The 20765-nt window shown below is 51.5% G+C and overlaps 1 protein-coding gene across 1 annotated transcript in view; it reads right to left on the bottom strand.

Annotated features, from left to right (window-relative positions):
* Positions 1–1062: 1062 nt before the first annotated feature.
* The window catches only part of GRM4 (glutamate metabotropic receptor 4), a 183302-nt gene continuing 163599 nt past the window's right edge, over positions 1063–20765 (bottom strand). Inside the window, exons 8-9 of the mRNA XM_065403414.1 lie at positions 17759–18694; positions 1063–1419 (exon numbers count right to left, since the gene is read on the bottom strand). Of these exons, the coding sequence (XP_065259486.1) occupies positions 1063–1419; positions 17759–18694 (1293 nt within the window). The remainder of the gene's footprint in view (positions 1420–17758; positions 18695–20765) is intronic.

The following is a 20765-nucleotide window of genomic DNA, read 5'->3' as shown; positions in this document are numbered from 1 at the left end:
AAAAGCCGCGATCGGCACTCTACCCTCCGGGAGGGACTGAGGGACCCGCTGCCGAATTGCCGCCGAAGAGCCGGACGTGCCGCCCCTTTCCATTGGCCGCCCCAGGCACCTGCTTCCTGCGCTGGTGCCTGGAGCCAGCCCTGGCGGGCACCATGTAACCATCCACCCTCCCAAACCTCAGGAGCTCACCACAGGTTACTTGTGTCTCTGTGGGGATCTTAGGTGAAGGCAGGCTCCAAAAGGGCTCCCTGAGGCATTCAGAAAAGTCAGTGAAAGCTGTGAAGCCCCAGTACGCAAACATGGGAAATACAAACGCAGCTTCGAAAACCCAGGCAGAGCCCTTCAGGACAGGTCAGCTGGACGGCTCTTCTACCAGAGCGTCAGGCAGGGGCTCTGATTGACTGCTTCTCCAGGCTCCAAGGACAGGAGAGGGAGGAGGGGCGAGAGAAGACATCTGAAAATTAAAACCTATCCATATGCCCTCACAAATTAAAACCAGCCAAGGCATTTTTCAGTTATGGGGCTATAATTAGAAAGCAGCCCAAACCAACTCCCTGCACCTGGATTCTGGGGAGGCTTAGACCTGGATCTGAAACTTGCACCCCATCTCTAGCTACTGAGGCCGTTGCCTTGGGGGATGATGGAATCCACTAAGCATGGCTCTTTTATCTCTCGCTCCCCCCACACCCCCCAAAGTCGGTGGGTGTCTTTCCACTGATTTTCAATGGGAGCTGCATTAGGCCCATAATTCCAGACATCAGAACGCAGTGTCCTTACACCTGGATTTCACAGCTGCCTGGTACAGGGCCCCCCATCTCCTCTTGTTAAAGCCAATGGCACAATGCCCCTCGACCTCCGCGGAAGCAGGACTGGGCTAATACGCAGTATCATGCAGGGTGAAGTTCACCCCTTGTGCCGAAGAGTCACACGAACCCTACGCAGCACTTTCTCTCATTCTGAGGATTGGAGGGACGCCTAGTCACTGTGCTGACCCCTCTGCTCAGGGCTGAATGTCACCTGCAATGTGCTTTACAAAGGAACAAGCTCATCCTTCTCACTGAGTCAAATGGAGCAGCCATAGTCACCCACCGGCAGCCCACGCACATCGAGGAGCCTTGGCCCCATTTCCTTGGCAACAGGGAAGGTTGGCCATGCAGCTGAGGGGACGTTACCTTGTGTTTCAAGATTTTCACACAGTTCTGATTTGGCTTCTCCGTTGGGTCGGAAACCTCCCTTCTGAGTGAATTTGTTGGACATGGTGGCGGCCGTCACCACCGCCTTGAGGCTGCGTTTGCGCTTGGGGACGTTCTGCTCCGGGTGGAAGAGGATGATGTACACCTTGGGCATGTAGAGCATGCCCAGCGAGACGGAGGCGCTGAGGCTCACCGAGATGGTCAGCGTCATGGTCTGGATGTACATCTGGAAGACACAAGGTAATGCGCTCAGGCCTGCGAACCCCTTCCCAGACATGTTCATCCCCCCTCCCCTCTGCAACTGTCTCTACGTCGAGAAGCATCCAACTAGGGACAAAGACAACCGAGAGGAGAGGGGGAATGTGGATAAAAAGATGATGGAGCAATCAATTGGGGTTGGAATCGAGGATGGATGGAGCAGATGGAGATCTGGAATAAGGCTAAATGGAAGGAAATTGGAGGGATGGAAGGTCAAACGAGCAAATGAACAATGGGATGGATACAAACATTAAAGATGGCTGTTTTGATGGGTGGGTGGGTGGATGGAAAGTAGGGCTACAGAGGATGTGGGGTGTACAGACAGGGGGGAATAAAGGGAAAGGATGAGACGGAGAAGGGTTTCTGCTGTCTAAAGTAAGGATCTTGCATTTTGGTGGATCTGTTTTCCATAACCACCTCTTACACGGCAGAGATTAGTCTTCAGGCTAAGGCCAGGAACAGGTCTCAAGTGCTCCAGTATAAACCTGGAGTAACTTAAGTGACCTCAGCACAAACATAGAAAATACAGGAAGCAGCCATGTAAGCTTCCCCCGACACCCACCCATATGATCACCCCAACGTGCCTTAATGCTCTGGCAGAACTGCAGGTGAGCTTGCACAGAAGTGGCAACCAGAGGTGAAAGGCTCCTTATCAAACTGAGCCCTCCAGCTCTTCTCCAGAGCAGGACGCAAGACATTTCAGCTTCCACTCCGCATGCCTGTGTTGTGTTATTCATTGGAGCTGCTGGAAGGGGGTGGGGCGGGGGAAGAGTTGTTGGGTTTAACCTAGAGATGGGATCAATCCATCCAATCAAAATGGGCATCTCCAGTGCTTTGCTGGAATGAGGGTGTGTTATGTTGTGCCCAGTTTATCAGAGTATTAGCAGTGCTGGGGTGGGATCAGTACCTCCGTCACTTCACCACGGGAGTCAGCAATGTGGACTCTGGGGGAGGCTGAGAGGGGGGTGCTGCTGGCGTGCGAATGGTTTCATTGCCCTGGGAACGTGATTGCACCAACAGGTTAGCATCCCCAGGGCTTGGTTCATCATTTCAGAGGAGTGGGGATAGGGGTGGGGAAGTCAGATCGAAATAGTTCAGCTATGAGAAGGAAACCGAGAGGGGAGGGGGGATACTTGAGCATCGAATGGGAGTCAGGACTGAAATCATTATGGGATACTTTGGGTGGGAGAAGACAGAGGTACAGATATTTAATGTGTGCATCGAAACACAGAAAACATCATCTGCCTGCCATTGCGGGGGCCTCGGGCACAGGTGCACCTCAGTCCCTTCTCTTCTCTGTCTGTGGCACAGAACAGTCTAGGCTCCTGAGGGCTGTCATTGGTTGGTCTAGTTTCCGTTGCTGGGTTTAAGGTGCAGGCGCTGGGGGATCTTGCTGGCCTGTGATGTACAGGAGGTCAGACTGGATGATCTGGTGGCCCCTTCTGCCCTTAAACTCTGTGACTCTATCTGGCCTCATCTCAGGGGCCAGCGTGTAGGAAAACAACGTATCATTTTGCACGCTACTGATGAAGGCATGGTCGGGTAGCTACTGCAGGGCTCTGGGCATCAGGACTCCAGGGTTCTATTCCCATTTCCGACACTGACAGGCTGTGTGATTGGAGGCAAGCTGCTTTCCACTCGCTATACCTCCGTTTCCCCCATCTGAAAAATGAGGCTTCTGATCCTGGAACTTCCCCACTCCTCTAAGCCACTTTGTGGTTGTCAGATACACTCTAGTAGTGCAACGCATCGCTGGGCAGAAACCAGCGACAGCCCTCCCCATACAGCATCAGTACAGACATAGCAAGCCGACTTGTCAAGGCATCAGTGGCAAACACAGTTTAGAAAGCCCTAGAATCACTCAAGAGAGAGACGCAGAGTCCTCCCGCCCACACACCTCCACTACACACATCCCCTCTCGGAACAAGACTCTTAAACCCACGTCTGCACATACCATTGGCAACAGATAGGGGCTCAGATACCCCTGCGAAGGGCATGGTATGGAAACCTGACTACAGAAACACATACATGCCCCTCCAGCACCCACATGCTCCCTTCTCCCTGTGCATATAGATGCGGCCCTGTCTTCTTTCAACAGGTAATTCTCATTCACCAGCTTGCTCCCTGAGCCGTTGGAATGTTAGTCACATATTACACACCGACGTAGCCTTTCTGCAGTCAAAACTAATTTCACGCTCACTGTCCAGGACTAACGGTGACAGATGTTTTGCAAAATGAAAGCCCATTAATCTGACTGTAGAATAATCCATTTTTCTATGGAAAGGGCTTGGCAGGCGCCTCGCGAGCTGGAGATGTGTCAATCAGTCGGCATCAAGAGGGGGAGCACCCACATCTGGCCCTATCGCAACAAGGGGGCAGGGCCGGGCAACCCCATGGCACCCCGGTTACATGTCCCTCCTCCCTGCTCAGCCCCCTTTTTGGCATCATCTTCCACTTTCATCTCCCCACCCCGACCACAAGTTCTGGATTTCAGGCCGGCTCCAGATTTGTTCCCGGCTGTGAACTCCAGTTGCTAACAAGGATTCAGACGAGGCTCAAGGCGGCTTTCCAACTTCATCCTCTGGCTCAGCTGCGGCATGGTGTCTGCTTTATAATAATTTCTCGGGTGGATTTTAGCCCTGGCAATAGGCGTGAAGGTTGACAGCACTTAGACAGTGCAGTCCTGGTTGATGGCCCACGGATTAGGGCACTAGCCTGGACTCAGGAGACCCAGCTGCAGTTCTCTGCTTTGCCACAGATTTCCTGGGAAACCTATGGCAACTCAGGGTGTGAATCGCGAAGGTATTTAGGCACCTAACAATTAATGGGAGTTAGGTGCCTAAATACCTTTGCGCATCCCACCTTTAGCCTGGCTGGGACTGTTGTAGGGCTCTAGGAGTCAGGACTCCTGGGTTCTATTCCCATTTCTGCCACTGACAGGCTGAGTGATTATGGGCAAGTCATTTCCCCAGTCGCTCTGTGCCTCAGTTTCTCCATCTGTAAAAACGGGTTTATAGCACTTCCCTATCTCACAGGGGTGTGGAGAGGAGAACTACACTAAAAATTGTGAGGTGCACAAATACGACGGTAAAGGGACTTTATAAGCACCTGAGAGAGAGAGAGATTAGCAGTGGCACTAGCTCACCTGCACTGATCTTTGACACTGTGTTTCAAACTGAGCTGGAGGGAGCCCCATATATGGGACAGAAAGGAGTTTGGTGTCCATGGGTCATGCACTCCTCAGCTTCTCTTCTGAGACAGCCAGGGTGCTGGGGGGGGTTGCGAGTGAGCCTGGCTGCTAGGACATGCAATTTCCATACAAAAGGGCCAAGAATTCCAAAATTCCCCAGGCTGTTAGAGCCCTGTCTGGCAGGCCGCTTTGGAAAAACCACCCGGTTAGGAAAAATTCTGCTTCTCTCTTGTATTTTCCCTGCCTCTCTTCCCCTCTTTTGGCTACCAAGGACAATTTTGCATGAAAAAGCATCTTCCATTTATCTGGTCCCAAAGCAGTTTAGCAGACTGTATAGGCCAAGACTGACTCTCGCCCCTGGTACGTAGAAAACCAATGCCCCAGCATGCCCTGGGGGCTGCCATACAGGTTGGGGGCTGCCATTTTCCAGTGTGATTTAAAACCAAGGTCCTGACCACTCATGGTGATTACAGATCCCATGGTACTTTTCACAGCAGTACAGGCGTTAACCCTGTGTGTTGCCTGAATACCAGTTTACACTGGTGCCTACAATCTTTAGGAACAGGATGGATATGAGTCAACTCATCTCAAATAGGGGCCATCAGACAGCCACCGGCTCGCTCCATTTCTGCTCACTACTGTCCTAGGCTAACATTGAACTGGTGACCAGATCCAGAGTGGGACTGGTGACAGGAATGGAATAATGCAGAACTTGGGGAGGAGGGGGAGTGAAAGCATCAGATAGTCATTTGGGTCAAAATTTTCACAAGTGGACAGCAATTGTGGCTATCTCAACAGCCCAAACTGAGACACCTCGGGTGTGATTTTTGGAAGTGCTGAGACTCCCAGTGCCAACTGGATCCAAACATTCTTCCCTGGCTGCACTTTTCCTAAGGTTCCTGCTTTAGGCCCGCTCAGCTCACGTCCTAGATCTTGCTGGCCAGACAGTCACTGACACTCCTTGTAGAACCTCCCCTAGAATCCTGGTGTCCTGACTGCCAGACGCCTGCTCTGTCAGACCCCAATCCCTGTGGACCAGAGCAGTTCAGCTGATTGCAAACAAAAGCCCTGCCATTCTAGCAATGTAGCCTGCGTGAGCCTCACCTGCTGAGCAACGTTACCTCACTGTGGGGGTCAGCAGAAGGGAGGCACACCCGCAGCAGGCTCCAGGTACCTGACAAGGTTTGCTGAGGTCTGGACAGACGTGGAGCGGTGGAGATCATCAGCTTTCATTAATGCTCCTCTCGGCTCTCTCATCCATAATTCTCCCTTCGTGCTTGATGGATGCCTTTCAAAGGGATTCAGATCAGCAGAGATTCATTTTTGCTTCCAAGTCCTAAGACCCCAGGCCTCCTGGGCCAGAGTTCAGCAAACCTGACACTCCATATTGTTGCTGCAAACGGACAGCTGCAGCGGTGACTGGTTTTTGTTCCCCCTCATTTTCTCTCCAGACTCAGACCCAGCACAAGCATCGTGGTGGAGGCAGAAATGCAGCAATTACCATGTTTCCTGCCTAGGCCTATATATCAACTCCCACCTGAATTTTAGACTCTTGGGTGTTAAGTGCAGATGGATGGCACTGGAGGTTAGAATCACTCAGGCAGCCTCAGTGCAAGCTTCCCACAACCAGTTCTTTTGATGCACCTCTTTCTTGGTCTATAGCACCCCCTTACCACAATCCTGGGCTCCCACACAGCTCTACCAATGCCCCTCAATCCTGACCAGCACTATCCCCTGCTATCCTGGCCCTCATTTAACACATACAGTTCTGCCAATGCACCTCACTGTTGACAAACAACTCCCCTTACCCCCCTAATCCTGAGCAGAGCCTGCCTGCCATGTCTTTGAACAATATGCTGGTTTTTGCAGACTAATGTCTACTGGGGATTAGACAGAGACCCAGCAAACCCATTCTGTTTGTGACCCAAAACACAGTTCATGGACCAAACTTTCTGCTCTGAGTTACACAGGTGTGGATCCAGAGGCCATCAAGTCGCTCTGGATGTACATCAGTTTAAGTGAGGTACGAACCTGGCTTCAAATCAAGCACCCAGAAAGGCAGGCAGGTTGGAAACCGATAGCATCTGGAAAGATGTTCCACATATCTAACTCAGCAGTACGTGCCGGATCCCAAGTCCAGTGAGGCAAATGGGAAGACTCCAATTAATTTCAACTGGCTTGGGATCAGATCATTGCAATAAAGGACAGGCCTGCTAAGACAGCAAAGTATGTTGGCTAAGGAAGAAAGAACAGATCAAGATCAACACACAGGCTGGAGGGGGAAGTGAGACACTATACAAGACCTAAGCCCTGCACTCAAAGTAACGAGGAGTGTGACTGATTTCCAGACGCTCTGAAAGACTTTCCCAGTGACTGATGAATCCCCATGAGCTCTGGTGATGCATATAATCCAATACTCTCTGAATGTCCACACACACACACACACCGCAAACAACAACAACAAAAGGGGTCAGTACAAATTGCTACGTGTGTCATGTACAAAAGGGGACCCATGTCGAGATGACTGGAGCATTATCTCTGCATGCCAGGCCCATGTTGGGCTGTTAGCAGCAATTAATACAACAGGCAGGGGAAGGGGAGAACAAAAAGTTATTTGGATTCGCTAGCCATGAAGGACTCCAGGGGAAACAACAGCTTAATGATTTCACTGCCAGCCAGGAGCTGGGCGGTTGGACTAGGCTGGCAGCCTTAAAGGGACGCTGTCAAGACAGACATCATGGGCCACATCCCCACCTGCTGTAAATGGATGTAGCTCCATTGCACGGAAAGGGTCAGATTGATTCCCCCAGCTGGTTTAAATGGATTGAATTCCATTGTTGCCTAGGGCCCTGAACCCCAGCTGGTATCAATCAATGTATGTTAGCTGCTGGTCTGACTATACAGGCCACTTTCTGCTCATGCTTACCCCACTGCAAATCCCGATTCATTCCCTTAAAGTCAAGGGGCCTGATTCTCCTCTCACCAGTGTAACTCCATCCACTCCAGTTTCACCTACACCAGTGAAAGCAAGAGCAGACTCAATAGATTTATAGCAGTGTAACTGAGAGCAAAGTTTGCCCACCGGGACCAAACTTGTGCTTGGTGGCACTCCCCATTGAGCTCAGGGATTCATTTGGCCCCATATTGCTAATAACTCCTTAGTCGACCCAGATGAAAGGATTTTAAAGCTGTAACTAAAGAATCCCTTATGTTCTGGAACACTGTTTGCATCCACTCCATTTGGGGCAGCTGTGCTGGTCAACTACATTTGCATTCAGAATCCTTAGGCCAAATCCTCAACTTGTATAAATCAGTGTAGCACCACTGACCTTTTTCTCTGTTGACTTGGGGTGGCCAAGACGGGGCACGCTGTTCAAGGAGAGCGCATGCAATTATGGGATTGTCAGTATTATTTTGTCTCCCACGCCGTACCTCTGCTAACATTCGGTTTGCTTCTTTGAGCACCGCTGTGCCTTGAGCAGAGGTTGTCATTGTGCTGGCCACAACGATGCCCTGGTCTTTTTCCTGAGTGGTTACAGTTGCATTTAAGACTCAGCAAAGTGTGGGACTAGGTCAAGCTATTCCCTCTAGCACACATCACCTTGCATTTGTCTCCTCTGGATTTCATCTCCTAGCTTGCTGGCCTTTCACCTAGCTTTATAAGAGCCCTCTGAAACTCCCCACTGTCCTCTCTAGCCTTGATCAACATCAGTAACTTTGTCTCCCCTTCCTATTCGCCTCCTTTTCCAGATCAATGATAAATATATTAAACAACACTGGACCTAGCACAGAACCTTGAGGCACCTTGCTGGTAACCTTCTGCCATACTGGAAATTGACCACTAATTGCTAGCCTTTGTTCCCTGTCTCTTAGCCTGTTTCTGATCCGCGACAGTACTTTGCTTCCCACTCCGGGACAACTTAGCTTCCTTAATAGCCTCTTGGCAGGAACTTTGTCCGAGGCTTTTAAAAAGTTATATCTTCCAATTCTCCCTTATCCACTGTTTTGACGATACACTCAAAGAACTCAGACCCCTCTCTGGCATAGGGCCTTCTAGATCATGACCAGCCCCCTTGAGTCGAATGTTGAAGCAAATAGGCAGCCAGGGCAGAGATCGGGGTGCCGGTGTCTTGTACTCAGAGTGACTCAGCCCACAGAGATGAGCTGCTGCGGTTGCTGCATTGAGCCAGTCGAAGCTGGCCTGGGCTCTTTTCAAGTGCAACCCGGAAGACTGTGCATTGAGTTGATCCAGCCTGGGGGTTTTAAAGGACTGGAACACTGCCATGAGGTCAGCCAAGTCACAGCCTGCGGATGAATCGCAGATGAAACAAACCACATTACGGGCCAGTCCAAGGGGATCCAAGAGCTGCACTGAATCCAGTAGGATACCAAGGCTGCAAAGCCTCTGAGTGACTTACCAAGAGCAGGTGCCGCCCACCCTTCCAGAGCAGGGGTTCTCAACCCAACATCCTGACCTGGTGCCAGGGGGTCATGACCACCATGCCCCTCCCACATCGTTAAATGGGAGCATGATCCTGGCTAGATGGGGAGGGGTGTGTCCCCCTGTATGGAAAAAGTGGAGAACCATTGCTCTAGGGAATGTGTCTAGTGGTTAAAGCAGGAGACCTGGGTTCTGTTCCCAACTCTGCAGCCTGGCTCTGCGCCTCAGTTTCCCCACCTGTACAATGGGAATAAAATCCTGACCTACCTCCCAAGGGGAGCATGAAACTGGATTAATTAAAGGGAGGGCCACAGAGGGAGCCTATGGGAGAGCTGGGAATGGCACCCCAGCTATATCTACCACCCGTATATTTGTGTGGTGACCGCGTGGTTCAGAGCCGCCTTACCTAGGGGCCTGAGATCTTTTGATGTGCCTGCCTACATCATCCTCTATGTATCCAATAAGTGCTGGCTGCACCCAAGGAGGCGGGAGAGCAAAGGATCCCATCTCTGATCCCATCCCAGACCATGATGTAGTTTAGAGTAGCCAAGGGTCATTAATGCAGCCGGGGATCATTGTATCAAAAAGGCACCCCAGCCATGCCCCTTCCTTCTGGCCACTTCCCTTGGGCCAGAGTCTTGGAAGGGGGTAGCCAAGCCAGTTAAGCAGGAATGGCACCAAGAGGCCACACAGCAACCCAGCCACTGGGAACATTCAAACAGCCATGTCCTCTATTTTTACCTGGCTCAGCCCTGTTCTCCTTCCCCTCCCTCCCCTGTGCTCTCTTCACTCAGCCCAAGCCCCTTGTCTGGCTGCCGCCCCATCCCATTCTGCCCTGCTCCCTTGCCAGTCCCAGGGCCTTTCTCCAGGTTGCACTCCCCTCCGCAACCCTATCTGCTGTACCATCTCCTGCCTTCCACAAACCATCCTTTTCCAGGGGGCTCGAAGCTATGAGCCTCTTAAACCTTTACACACAAAGAACATTAGAAACAAACAGCAACAAAATGATGTTGCCTCCAAGCCATGAACACCAGCCTCCTAAGGGCTTGAGCTAAAGCCCACTGACTTAAATAGGAGTCTTCCCATTGGCTCCAATGGAGTCTAGATCCAAACCTAAGTGACTGCATAATCCCCCTGCACTCTTCTTGGTCACGGAGTCATAGATTTTAAGGCTAGAAGGAAGCATTGTGTCTGACCACCTGCAGAACACAAGTCACATCACTTCCCTGAATTAATTCCTGCTTTAGGCCCAATAGCAGTGGTTAAACGAAAATAGTCTTTTAGGAAAAACATCCAATCTGGATTTTAAAACTTCCAGCGATGGAGAATTCTCCACAAACCCTGCTAAGTTGTGCCAGTGGCTAATTCCCCTCCCTGCTAAAAAAAATTCCACCTTATCTCTAGTCTGAATTTGCCTTGCTTCAGCTCCCAGCCATTAGCTCAGCTCCCATAGTCCCCATCGCCTGGCCAACTGCACAGCGCCCATCTCTGGTGCTGCTAATCCGCTGCCTGTCACCAGCACTCAATTCACTTTAAAAGCTGCAGAGTAGTCAGATGGCCTCAGATCTAGTGTAAATGGGTGCAACACATGGGAGGTCAAATGGGGACACAGGCATGGTAGGAGGTTGAGCCAGGGGAGCTAATAAGTGGAACAAATAGTTAAATCTCCACTGGATGCTTTTACGTGGATACCCATCCATCAAATCCTTTGCATCATTACCCCTCTGAACCCATCCCTTAGACATTCTATCTTGGGGCTCTGGTGATATGGAGAAGCCACACGAGAGTCCCTTTCATGATTTCATTGACAGAACAAGGAGTAATGGTCTCAAGTTGCAGTGGGGGAGGTTTAGATTGGATATTAGGAAAAACTTTTTCACTACGAGGGTGGTGAAGCACTGGAATGGGTTACCTAGGGAGGTGGTGGAATCACCATCCTTAGAGGTTTTTAAGGCCCGGCTTGACAAAGCCCTGGCTGGGATGATTTAGTTGGGGATTGGTGCTGCTTTGAGCAGGGGGTTGGACTAGATGACCTCCTGAGGTCCCTTCCAACCCTGATATTCTATGATTCATTTCACCAAGAGCCCTTGTGCAACAAACAAGTGGCCACATTTTATCCTCTTCTCTCCGTCTGTGAAAGCAAATGTGATAAACAGAGAAATTTACAATGACTCTGCTCTTCGGCTTCTGCCTTATCGGAACAGGAAATTGTCTCATTCTTTAGATCCTCTGTTATTGCTATTTCTGTAATCCGCCGGGATCTGCAGGGATAAGAGGCTCCTTTGAGAAAGGGCTCGGGGACTTGTTATAACAATATGCCGCCTCCATCCAAAGTTGTAGACACAGGGTGAGAGGGAAAAAAAAAAAAGGTAAAATAAAATTGAGATCTCATCTGACTCCTTCAGTAGAAAACAATGAGCCAGCTTGGCTCGCGTAACTCCGATGGGACTTGAGCACAGATGCTTTGAGGAAGCATCTAGGGTTTAATCTCAGCCACCGGCAGCAAAACACTTTTTGTGTGCGTGCATACCTCCCCTACCCCCCCCCCCCCCCATGAAGCCATTTTAAGGAGGCATCCTTAGATCTGAGGGGCGCTATATTATTTGTGTTGTGGTAGCACCTAGAGGCCTCATCTAAGATCAGGGCTCCACTGTGCAAGGCACTGTTCGTACACCCCCCCTAAGAGACGGTCCCCTACCCCAGTGAGTTTACAATCAGAACAGATGAAGGATTATCATCCCCAGAGGCACATGAATGCTAAGTGATGTGCCCAAGGTCACACAGGGAACCCATGGCAGAGCTAAGAACTGAACCCCTGTTTCCCAGGCCGGCACTGTAACCTCAAAGCCATCCTTTCTCTCAGCTTCCTCCTTTGATAGTAGTAGACTCCAGTTCCACCATCTATACCTGCAACGGAGGGCCCAAGGTTGAAATAGCATTCTCAATAAGCCTTGGTTCAGCGTGCAGAACGGCAGAGGCCTAGATCCACAGACAGATGGGCAGAGGGCTAAGGTGCGATAGCAGCAGCTGCTCCGCACAGGTGGTATGTATGAGCACTGGGTGTAGCTGGGGAACCCAAAGGGTCACACGGCCGGGCAGGGCAGAGCAGAGAGCTGGGAGGCACAGGCTCCAGGTTCACGTGCTGTTAGACAGATGCAAAGATAAGAAGGAAAGAACTTCTTTGTTTAAACACAAGCTCCCGTGGAGAAGAGGTCGCCGGCCGTCACTCCAAACTTGAACAGAACTCCACAACTCCGGGGGGCGGCCAAAAAAGCTTCATTAACATTTTTTGCCCAGTTGGGCCCAGGAGCGTGCAGAAGACTGGTCTACGTGCGTCTTCCGCCCCCAGCTGCAGAGCAAAGAGATGCAGGGCCCGGTTTCCCACCTGGGTGTAACGGTGGAGAAAGCAGAGATCCCGGGGTGGAGGCGAGAGGAGACTCAGGCCCCTCGGACGTTTGGAAATGCTCAGAGAAGCGCTGGTGCAGCATCTGAAATTCAAAGTGCTTTATCTGAGGAAGCAAAGGGAATGTCGGCCCCTGCCGGGATTTAGCTGTGAAATTAAAGCAGGGGCAGAGGGACTGTCAAAGAGATGCCAATTTTGACCATCTTCCGACTGGGATTGTCGAATGGAAACTAAGGGAGTTAGGCACTCTGTCTTCCTTCATCTCCTGTGGAAATATCAAGTTAGTCTCCCTCCATCCATACCAAGCAGGTGCGTCCCAGAGCCGACCGTCCCCAGCAGGGGAGCGCACACATGAAGGAAACTGTTCTCTTACAGGTCAGTGGCTGCAGAGGGAGTGGGTACACTTTGACGAGAAGGGCGGCTGTGTTGCCTCCATAGGCAGCTGGGAACAGCACGGTGCTAGCCTCTAATCGGCTCGTTAGCAGCCTGAGTGCTGAGGAGCCCGGCACGGTACAAGCCCCGAAAGGGAGGCGAGCCTTATTGTCGAATTGCTACTTGACAGCCAGCTTTTGGCAGCCCTAAATTATCCCATGACAAGCGGCAGCGAGGAGGTGAGCAACCTTGCGCATAATCTACAATCATTATCATTTCCATCTTTATTACCCACAGTGTGCCGAGCACATTACGGCAGCTTTAAGGGAGCTTTTGTTTTGCAATAATTCCTTAAGAAACCTGCTTTCTTGTTAGTATCTCCCCTGCCAGCTCATCAAAATGGAAATGCTGCTCAAGGCTCCATTTATTTTCTTTAATTCGCCTTCCTACTTTTAACCAGAGCAGCTGGGCTTGGTAGCAAATCTCACCTCTGGAACCTGGCGCTGGAAGGTTTAAATAGCAGGCTCTGGTGCTCTGGTAGGTCCTCAGGAGGGATGTTTAACCACATGCACCAGAGAAAAGGATCTCCATTTAAGAGCTCATGGCAGGTTTCAAAAGGACTGCAGGGACAAGCCCGGTGCCCAGAGCTGGCACTCCTCCGCGATGTAACAGGTTCTAACGTCCAAGCCTTCAAGGAGCCGCTACTGAGTTCAAGGCGCCACTGTGTCTCCCTACACAAGTGTTACTCCACCACAACAGCTGGCGCAAAGGCAGACAAGAGGGCACGTTCTGGCACTTCTCTGAGCGCAGGTTCTGGATCAAGGGAAATTCCTCCACCGGCCCAGTCTGGTGCAACAACCACCACCAGCAACTCCCAGAAAGTGCCTGCAGAAGCCTCTGCAATGTGGGGGTGGATGTAGCACGTCATGGCATGTGCAACATCTTCAGAAGAGCACACGGAGCTGGGAGAGCAGAGGCCAGAGCGGGGAGTGGAGCAGGTGGACCCTGCAGTAAAAATCAGTGAGGGTGACAGCAATGTGAAGGGAGGAGCAGGGCTGAATCTATTACCTATTACACCCCTGCCTACTATCTCCAGCTCTGGGAAGTGCCCTGAGATACTATCGGGCACAAGAGGCACCGAGAAAAGACCAAGTCTGATTAAGCTTCCCACTCCTGCAAGAGGGAATCCAAGATGGCAGCCAGGATGGAAGAAAGCAAGATGGGAAGGGCTCATCGGTTACAGATTTCAGAGGGACGAGAGCATAAACGTTCATTGTCACAGACCGCAAAAGCTGGGGCAGGGAGCGTTAGTGGTGGTAACTTTGAAACTGGACTTCTTTTCTGGCTGGGAGAGGGAATTTGGTCAGCTCCATGGACAGAGATTTTCTTTATCAAATTCAGGATGCTCATTCTCACTTCATTACAAAGCAGGTTTCTTTAGAGCTGACTTTATGATGAGAAAGTTGATACCATCAATAGAGAAATACAGAGATGCCATAGACAGATAGATACTATACAGAAACCATCCACAGAAGCTGTGGACAGACATCCAGATAGACAGACGCCATCATAGACAGAAACCTTAGACACACAGATACTATATTACATGTACACACACCATCTATAGGTAGATAGATACCTAGACATATAGATAGATACTATCGATAGACACAGACACCTAGACTAGCCAGACAGATGCTATTGACAGACACCATACAGATACCACCGATAGATGCTGCAGACAGACAGACAGGCACCTAGATAGCTAGACAGACAGATAATTACAATCTCAATCTCAATTTTTCATTTTCGATAGCATTTCTCACCCACACTGCTGACACAGTGACACTCCTAGAGGATAATAGGCACCCAGAGTCATAGACACAGCTATTGAAAATGTGACACTCCACTACAGAGAAGAATTCTAGGTTTCTAGTATCATGCAGGGTATAGCGAATGCTGATCAGTGCCTCCTTTTTGATATCCCTCCCACCGCACATAGTACTGCTCAATGACGTTAATAACCATTGGTTATTGCAGTACATCATAGTACTGGAGTTAAAGATGAGCAACCCGGCTTAGATCGTTTCCCCAAGATGAACAGAGCAGAATATCGGAAGCAACACACACTTTCGTAAGGAACAATACTCTTCGTTAACCACGCCTCTTTGAGAATATGATTCCTAACACTGGTCTGTCTGTATTATGGCTGAGGATCTGGCCCAACTTGCTTCTATCTACACTGACTGCACAGTTGCCTTTAACATCATGTTAGTCAGCAGGACTCCTTGGAGTCATGGCCTGTCACCACGTAATTTGCTACTGTAGACAAGGGCCAGGAGTGATGGTGCCTGGCGCAAGAGGGTTACGTTTTCCGCTCGCCCTGTTCCCTGCTACGAGATGCGCTCTCTCTCCCCCACCACAGCCAAGCGGAGGAATTTGTCACAGGAGCTTGTGTTGCCAAAACACGCAGGTGTTAATTAAAATCACAGCAACCCAGTAATCGAGAGAGAAGCAGCAGAGTCAAGGGGCTGTTTTTCTTTTCCTCGTTGTCTCTCTCCCCAGATCTCCTGGGCTGGTAATGCCGAGAGTGTCGCTGTTACGCAACTTCCCTGTTTTTCAGTGAGTTTACTGCTGGGCAGAGGTGCCCGACTGGCAACCCTGGAGCCCTCTGTTTATACACAGGGCGTGGGCGGTGGCATGGCAAGCTTCCCGGGCGCACCCTGTGCCTTGAAACTATCCAGTGAATCAGATGGGGGTGCTTATTGCACAGAAGTTGGGGTGGGGGGGAGGGGAGAAGAGAGGATGAATGGAAGCAGAAGAGGACAAGGCAGAGAGGAGGTAGATCCAGGTTCTGCTCCCACTGTCTCCTGGCGTGACCTCGGCCAAGTCACTTAGGGTCTGGCTCCACTTCCAGCTGGAGACGTCAATCCCAGCTTGAGGAGACGCACTAGCTCTGATCGAGCTAGCCTGCTAAAAAGAGGGGTAGCCACGGTGGGCTGAGCAGCAGGAGGGGCTAGCCGCCCCAAGCGGGATCCCATCTAACAGGCTGGCATGTATTTGGGGTAGCTCACCCCTTCTGCTCCCAGGGCTACCCTTCGGTTTCTAGCACAGCAGCTGACTCAGAGCGAATGCGGGCGTGTCTCCTCAAGCCGGAAGGGACACCTCCAGCTCCCGGTGCGGATGCAGCCTAAATCTCTCGCTGCCTCAGTTCCCCATCTGTACAACCAGGAGAACGGTCCTTCTTTGGTCTGTCTTGTCCATGTCGATTTTCAGCTTTCACAGAGAGACAGTCCCTGCCCTGGGGGTATATACAGGACCCGGCACAACAGGGCTAGGCACCAGCAGAACACAAACAAGTCAGCCCAGTTAGCGAGCAGAGAAGAGGAGCTAAGGGTCTCATTCTCATCTCCCATTTGAAGAGAGTGAGGGGAGACCGGGCTCCATGGGTGCATCCATTCCTTGACCTGTCTCTTGAGGCTGCCAGTCACAAGGGTAGCTACTGAAAAGCTTTTGACGCTGGGCTGAGACCTGACTATTTGCACTTGTGCTGGAGGGTTATGAGATCCTTTGGGCATGGGAGGTGGCATATTTCCAATGCCCCACACTTAGTGTTAGGAGGACATAGCTCACCTCCAGGCTGAGCTTAATACCAGCCAAACGGGACAGTATTTACCTACTGTAGGCTGGGAATCTCCCCAGGATTCCCAGCAGAACCACCAGCCATTAGCTGGGTTTCCAGAAATGAGGTTACTCTAGGGCTGAGGCAATGGGGGGCAGCCAGAACACGTGTAGCAGCAGGACACCTGGCCCCCTTACAGCTTCTGCTCAGAGCCTGGCAATGGCAGCAGTCACTGCCAGCGGCACATCCCATTTCTCAGCACCAGGGACATTAACAACAGTCCGGGAGATGTTGAGTCATCCCCACCCCCCGAGAGGCTCAAGCTGTAGCAGCTCGTCCTTTTAGCTCTGGAGATCCCCAGCTCAATCCCCACTGTGTCAGCCAAGATGGCGGCCGTCACACGAGTGGGGGCTCATCCGGCCGGAGAGGGGGACCTATAACACACGTTCACCAGTGATGAACCAGTCCATCCGGAGGGCATGTATAGGTTGGGTAGGGGGGCCTTTGCATCTGGCTTTGGTCAGTGTTAGGGCAGTGGGGTATATTATGAGCACTGCCAATAACTACAGGGGTGAGGGCACAGCCATGAACCATCTGGGAGATCTCCCACCCATGCCCACTTTGTCTGAACACAACAGCAGCCAGACTCCAGATTTGCTGGGATGCTCAGGCTGGGGAGAGGGTTGCGATACCCATCGATTGTGGAGCAGGAATCTTCAGGTGCCAGGGAGAACCGTGCCCGGCTATCTCACTCTCCCAGGCTCTGCCTCCGTCAGACTCCCTGCATCCTGGGCCAGGGTCCTGTGTGCGACAACTTTAGCCAGCCCAGCCCAGTAGGACCCACACTGCCTGCCTTTCAACACAGCCTTGTCTGACAGGGAGGAGATGGGCGGGGGGATGAGAGAGAGAGAATATTGGGGAAGAGAAAGTAATAAAGAGAGACACACAGGGAGAAGGAAACAGGGGGGAGTGAAAGAAGAGCACAAGAAAGATGGAGTGAAAGACAGAAGGTGCCAGGGGGAAAAGAAGACAGAGCAAGAGGGAGAACCAGCAAAGGCAGCGAGTTCACTCTAGTCTGGCAGGTCTCCAGTGGGAGGGGGAGCTCCCTTACCCACTGAGATCCCGAATCCCAAAGGCTCACAGGGGGAAACCATCACACCTCTCTCTGGACATGTTGCTCCCCGCACCGTGCGTTCTTATCCTGTTACCTTCCAGCAAAGCGGGGGAGATGGGGCATGAACCAAAACCACAGGCTCCCCCCCCGCCCCCTCCCTCTTACCTTTTCCGCTGACTGTGACGTCCCAAAAAATATGGGGATGAAAGCTAACCAGACGATGCAGGTCGTGTACATGGTGAACCCGATGGGTTTGGCTTCATTAAAGGTCTCCGGAACCCCGCGGGTCTTAATGGCGTACACAGTGCACGTCACCATGAGGAGCATGCTGTACCCGAGCAAACAGATGAGGGACAGGTCGGAAATGTCACATTTGAGGATACCCCGGGCAAAGAGGGGGTCCGTAGTCCGCTGGTCCTCATAGTCAATGATGGAGTGAGAGGGATCCACAATGAACCAGATGCAGACGCCCATCAGCTGCAGAGAGATGAGGCTGAAGGTGATGACCAGCTGGGAGGCGGGGCTGATGAAGCGCGGGGCGCTCACCGACTTCTTGCCCTGCTCGAAGATGCGGTAGATGCGGTTGGTCTTGGTGAGCAGGGCCGCGTAGCTGATGCTCATGCCCAGCCCCAGGAAGATACGCCGCAGCGAGCAGGTGCCCATGCCGGGTTCGGCGATCATCAGGAAGGTGGTGGCGTAGCAGAGGAAGATGCCCGTCAGCAGCACGTAGCTGAGCTCCCGCCCCGAGGCCTTGACGATGGGCGTGTCATTGTAGCGCACGAACGTCACCACCACAAAGAGGGTGGCGATGATGCCCATGAGGGCGATGAAGACGGGCACCACGGCCCAGGGCGAGCTCCATTCCAGCTTCACGATGGGGATGGGGACGCAGCTGGTGTGGTTCTCATCAGGGTGCTCGTTAAAGCGGCACATCTTGCAGTGGAACTCGTCCAGCTGGTACTGGTAGCCGTCGCAGCGCTCGCAGTGCCAGCAGCACGGGATGCCCTTCACCAGCTTCTTCCTCTCGCCCGGCTTGCACGGCTGGCTGCAGATGGAGCTGGGGAGCTGGTGGGCCCCCCCAGGCCAGTGCATGCGCTCTATCTGCGGGAAGAGAGAGGAGAGGCCTCGCTGATCAACAAGGAACTCAGCCCTTTGAGTGTACAAGGGGCTGGTAACACTGACTTGCTCTAAGCACAGTGTGGGCAAGTGTTGGGTGAGCTTGCCTCAGTCACTGGTAGCCTAAGGGCTTGTCTACTTGGGGAGTTTAAACAGGATTAAGGCAAGTTAAAATTGAGTTAGTCCACTTTATCATTTGTGTGCCTGCAATGCCACTGAAAACTACTTTGGCAGTCTCCCAACGGCTACCCCACACTGCTTTGTGGGCGACCTTTACTGATCTCCCCTGCTCGGGGGTCAAGTTGACTGGATGTCCCCTCCCCAATATGTATGATGGGATGATGCTACATTTTGTCCATTAGCTCCTGGATTCAAATAAACGACAACAGTTGTGATAATACCGAAGAAGCCCTATAGCATGCCTCGAGCGGCCGCGTGGAGCCATGCCGAGATGCTGGATCCCATCAGGAGCTGGGGAGAAGCGTGATGCTGGAAGCTCTCATGTCAGCCACTGCAATAAAGACCTTTTTGTGGACATTGCTGGGCAGATGACTGCGAGGGGCTATGACAGGGATGCCGAACAGCGCTAGATGAAGAGCAAACAGCTCAGGAGAATATACGTTAAAACAAGAGATGACAGGAAAAGGTCCGGTGGGAAACATGCAACTGGTCCATTTTTTGAGGAGCTGGACAGGACTTTGCATAATTACGTGACCACTCAACCCAGGCAGATAGTGGAGCCTCCTGCTCACTAACACCCCCTTTCCCCTCCAAGGATAACCAGCAAGACTCATCGGAGGATGAGCTCAAAGAGGCCAATGAAGAGATCTCCCTGGAAAGCCAGGATCTCTTCGGGACCAAGTACCCTGATGCCAGCCATGTAGAAGACAAGCCCCATTTCTGCCCTGCAGCAATCAACCCCAATTCCTAGGCAGCACAGCCCAGACCGGAACTGAGGAGGCTGATCCTACGGCAGGAACCTCAGCATGTACATTTTAATTATTATTATTTTTTAAATAATGAAATATTTAAATTTTAATGTATTATGAGGATGCCATCCTACCGTGCTAGCTTCCGTTCCAGGCGCCCCATGGCCACCGCCATTGTAGGCAGGTGTGAGGGAGAAGCCTTTCTGAAGCGGAGGTCCACGCCTCCCTCCGTTGATCCACATTTTCTGTTCAGGCCCCTGGCTCCCCTTTCCAAAATGGCGGCTCTGCTGGCTGGGCTATCAACCTCCATCTCATGCTAAAGCCCCAACTATTGCCTGTTCTCAGACCCACATTTTAGAGGGCACATGCCCATACCTATTTTCTTTTCCCCTTCCCTCAGTTGTCCTGCATGGCAAACGCCTGCCCTCCCCCTCACACCCTGTCTGCCAGTTCAAAATGGTGGCCGGCAACATGGTGCAGATGTGGCCTCTACCCCATCACCACCTGTGGCAGATTTGCTTAATGCCTATGCCTAGGGAGGTTGTAGAATCTCCATCACTGGAGATTTTTAAGAGCAGGTTAGACAAACGCCTGTCAGGGGTGGTCAAGATAATACTTAGTCCTGCCAGAGATGACCTCTCGAGGTCCCTTCCAGTCCTATGATTCTATAATGGAAACACCCCTTTGTGTGACAGGAGACTGTGGTTACAGCAAAAGAAGCTAGTGTTCTCACTTTACGTGAGATAGACATGAGCATGCAATGCTCATAATGTCTAGACAAAAATTGAGAATTTTTCCAACCTTAGATTTTGCTTTATTGCCCCTGCAGACTGGGTGAAAGTGCAGAGGAAAATAGATAGGCTTTTGCAATGACTGCCTGAAGCATTCACTGTTCCCGGTCTTCCTGTACGTAAGCCTGTGAAAAGCCACAAAGAGCAAAAAAGCCCACAGCAAAGCCGTTTCACTGTAAGAATGCACGTTACAGGGCATTTTTACCTCAGTGGCAAGCTCAATTTTTGTCTAGACATTATGAGGATTGGCAGCACAGCCATTCCCTCAGGATAACTCCCAACTCCTGTAGCACTTCCAGGGGACCTTCTCAGGGAATAACTTCCCAGCATATCTCG

Source organism: Emys orbicularis, chromosome 4, assembly GCF_028017835.1.
Source record: "Emys orbicularis isolate rEmyOrb1 chromosome 4, rEmyOrb1.hap1, whole genome shotgun sequence".
In the NCBI taxonomy this organism is placed as follows: domain Eukaryota; kingdom Metazoa; phylum Chordata; order Testudines; family Emydidae; genus Emys; species Emys orbicularis.
This window is presented reverse-complemented; position numbering and strand designations above follow the sequence as displayed.